This window comes from Centruroides sculpturatus, unplaced genomic scaffold (assembly GCF_000671375.1).
Source record: "Centruroides sculpturatus isolate CEXI.00-Female unplaced genomic scaffold, Cexi_2.0 scaffold327, whole genome shotgun sequence".
In the NCBI taxonomy this organism is placed as follows: domain Eukaryota; kingdom Metazoa; phylum Arthropoda; class Arachnida; order Scorpiones; family Buthidae; genus Centruroides; species Centruroides sculpturatus.
In genome coordinates, this window is record NW_019384493.1 from 317,524 (window position 1) to 320,361 (window position 2,838).

The window sequence follows — 2,838 nt, forward strand, 5'->3', positions numbered from 1 at the left end:
ATTATATAAAATTAATAATAATGGTAATAATAATAATTAATCATTATTCACTAGAATTTTTATATAGGGAAAAAAATTAAGCATTAATTTAAAACATGAATTACAATTAAAAAAATCATTTAATTGAGAAACTATAACAAGAAATTAATTAGTATTTTGGTTAATGATTAATTGAGTTTAATACAAATATATATTTCTTGATTTTTTTTTATTCATTTCGGAGGGGCCTAAATGCAACAGATTTGGATAAATAGGTTACAGTAACGTTTTCTACGTATGCAAAGCTGCTAGCACCAATTCAAGAAGAAAATTTGGGCTCTATATTCTGACGTCACTATAATATGAGACTATACTAGAATCAAAGGGGGGGACTAAGTGTAATTAAACTGTTTATGCAATTTATTAAGAAAATAAAAAAAATATTATATATTAAGTTTAACGTTTAGAGGATATCAAATTCTGAAAGGAAGGATGTTTTTAAGCAGCATCCCTTTAAAAAAATATTATTTTTTTCCACCCTCTTAACAGACGTCTCTAAGTAATTTAATACTTTCTAATGCTTTTTATAAGATCTTTGGCTTGTTATTTATTATTTTTGGGGATTTTTCGGTATTAAAAAAAAGTATAAAATTTATATTAAAAAATTAAAAGTAAAATTTTTCTTTTAAATTATTATCTTTACCATATCTAAGCGAGATAAAATGTTATCATTTTTCTATAAATTTATGTATAAATAAGTTATCTTCTCGCATATATACGATAATTACCTTCGGAATTTATATTATTACAATTATTCATAACTGTGCTTAGTTAGACTCGTTGAATAGATTTTCTTCCAGTTTAACGATCCGTAATATTAAAAAAAAAAAACTTAAAATTTAACACTAATGTAACGATAGCGAAGAGCAATTTACAGTATACTTTTATCTCGGCCTCTGGACATTCGCCAAAAACAGGGTCAAAGTCACTGAATATAGACATGTGACGGTGTTAAAATGATAAATTCGGTTTTATGGACCCCTAAAATTTGTAAAACAAATAAGTGACAATTAGTATAAACATAAGTCATATCTGTGTATTTGCATATGGTTTTGCATCATCGATAGTAAGGGGTGTTACACCGAACGAGAGAGTGTGCGACGAGCACTTATCGATAGTTTTAGCATAACAGAGTCTATTAACATTATTCTCTAGTGCTTAATATTAAACTAGTCGCTAATACCAAACTTTCTGCATCATCTAATACCAAAATGTTCACTAATCGTTACGTTATGCATCGTGAAATATTAAACTTCCCTTAATTCCAATGTATCTGCACCATCTAACAGAGCTTAATAAACTACTAAACTGTTAAACTATTTTAATGCCAAATTTTCTGTGTCAATTATCTTCATGCATTTTACTTTATAAGTAATATTTTCCTATCGGGCCAACATTAAAAGTTCCGATAAGTATTAAAACTTTCTGCAATATCCAATGTTTCATTTTCATCTAATTCTCTGAAATTATTATAATTAAACTATTCTAAATCTCTTAATTATTAAAATTTTAATATAATCTAATTTCTGTGTTATATAATATTAAAATTCCTTTAATATCTACAATATTCTGTAGCTTCTAATACCTAACTTACGTGTCTATAATATTAAATTCTGTCCTATTATCAGTTAATATTATATATATATTTTTTAATATGAGACCAAACTCGAAATTTTATTTTAATATAAAGTTTTCTGGTGTTAAAACTCTTTTCTAATGACAACTTTTTTCCAGTTATAAGCGGACATATTAAAATTTACCCAACAACTGCAGAATATATCACATGCTTACTTTTTTTTCTTCTGATAAACGTTATGCAATTCGTTCCGACAGGAAAATGTTTTTTTTGTTTTTCAAGTCAGGCTTAGCGTGTCACCTACACACATTTTTCTCAAAGAAGAAATGCAAATTTACCTGATCGAACCGCCGGTGTGACGATACTTCCAGTGTGTTCCACTTCGGAGAGTGGCACCCTCTCCCCTTCTTCGTGGATGGTCGCATATTCGATTCTGTTACTCCTATTGAGCCTGAGCGATCCGTGTTTGAGCTTATCGGATAGATCCGAGGATAGAGTCTGCCAAGGTATGTAAGTGGGAAAGTCCACGCTGCTGTTAAAACTCTCGTGTATGAAAGACGAAGCCATGGCAGCGACTACGGCTCTGGGCGTGTTGTCCCAAAGCTTATTTCATCCCCCGCTAAAACCAGATCACCGAACGCAACGTCTGACCTCCTGTTTCCCACGTGACCCGATCATTGACCAATGGAAAGACTCCCGTGCGGTTAAAACATCCATCGCGACCTTTCACCCCAGCTACAGTTACGAATCACATGGAATTGTGGGTAATTTCCGTCTCGGATAAAAGTTAAATTAAAAAAAAAGAAAGCATATCGCCCTTTAACCCGTAGATTAGTTTAGCGATTATTTTGCCAACGTTAGCGTTAAGTAGACAACATTTCTCCACGCTTTTTAAGTGACGAAAAGTAAGTAATATATTGATTTTAGGAGTAGAAGGTTTAAAGAACCTGCCTTATGCCCTCGACTAGACGCGAGAGGTGTTTGTGTGTGTATATCTAGAGTTTAACTATACCCCGAAGCGGCAGTGATTTGTAGAGCTTCCCACTCGATTCCTAGCGTAATAAAAGATGACATCACCAGAGGCCATCCTGCATCTAAAGCCCTAAACTAATCAGTACTATTCTACTAGAATAATAATTCTACGAGGTAGTAAATATGCTACACGGACTATTTTTTGTTTGGATTCTTATCTCGGACGTCGAGTGTCGTGATGGAAAGACATC

The 2,838-nt window shown here is 32.0% G+C and overlaps 1 protein-coding gene across 2 annotated transcripts in view; it reads right to left on the reverse strand.

The window, feature by feature from the left end:
- The window catches only part of LOC111621846 (putative sodium-coupled neutral amino acid transporter 7), a 12,579-nt gene extending 10,131 nt beyond the window's left edge, over positions 1-2,448 (reverse strand). The window contains exon 1 of one of the 2 annotated variants that reach the window (XM_023364107.1): positions 1,954-2,448. In XM_023364107.1, the coding sequence (XP_023219875.1) occupies positions 1,954-2,182 (229 nt within the window). In that variant the 5' untranslated portion in view covers positions 2,183-2,448. Of the gene's footprint in view, positions 1-767; positions 860-1,953 lie in introns of those variants that run through there. The other variant, XM_023364108.1, reaches the window with a different exon arrangement.
- Positions 2,449-2,838: the final 390 nt, after the last annotated feature.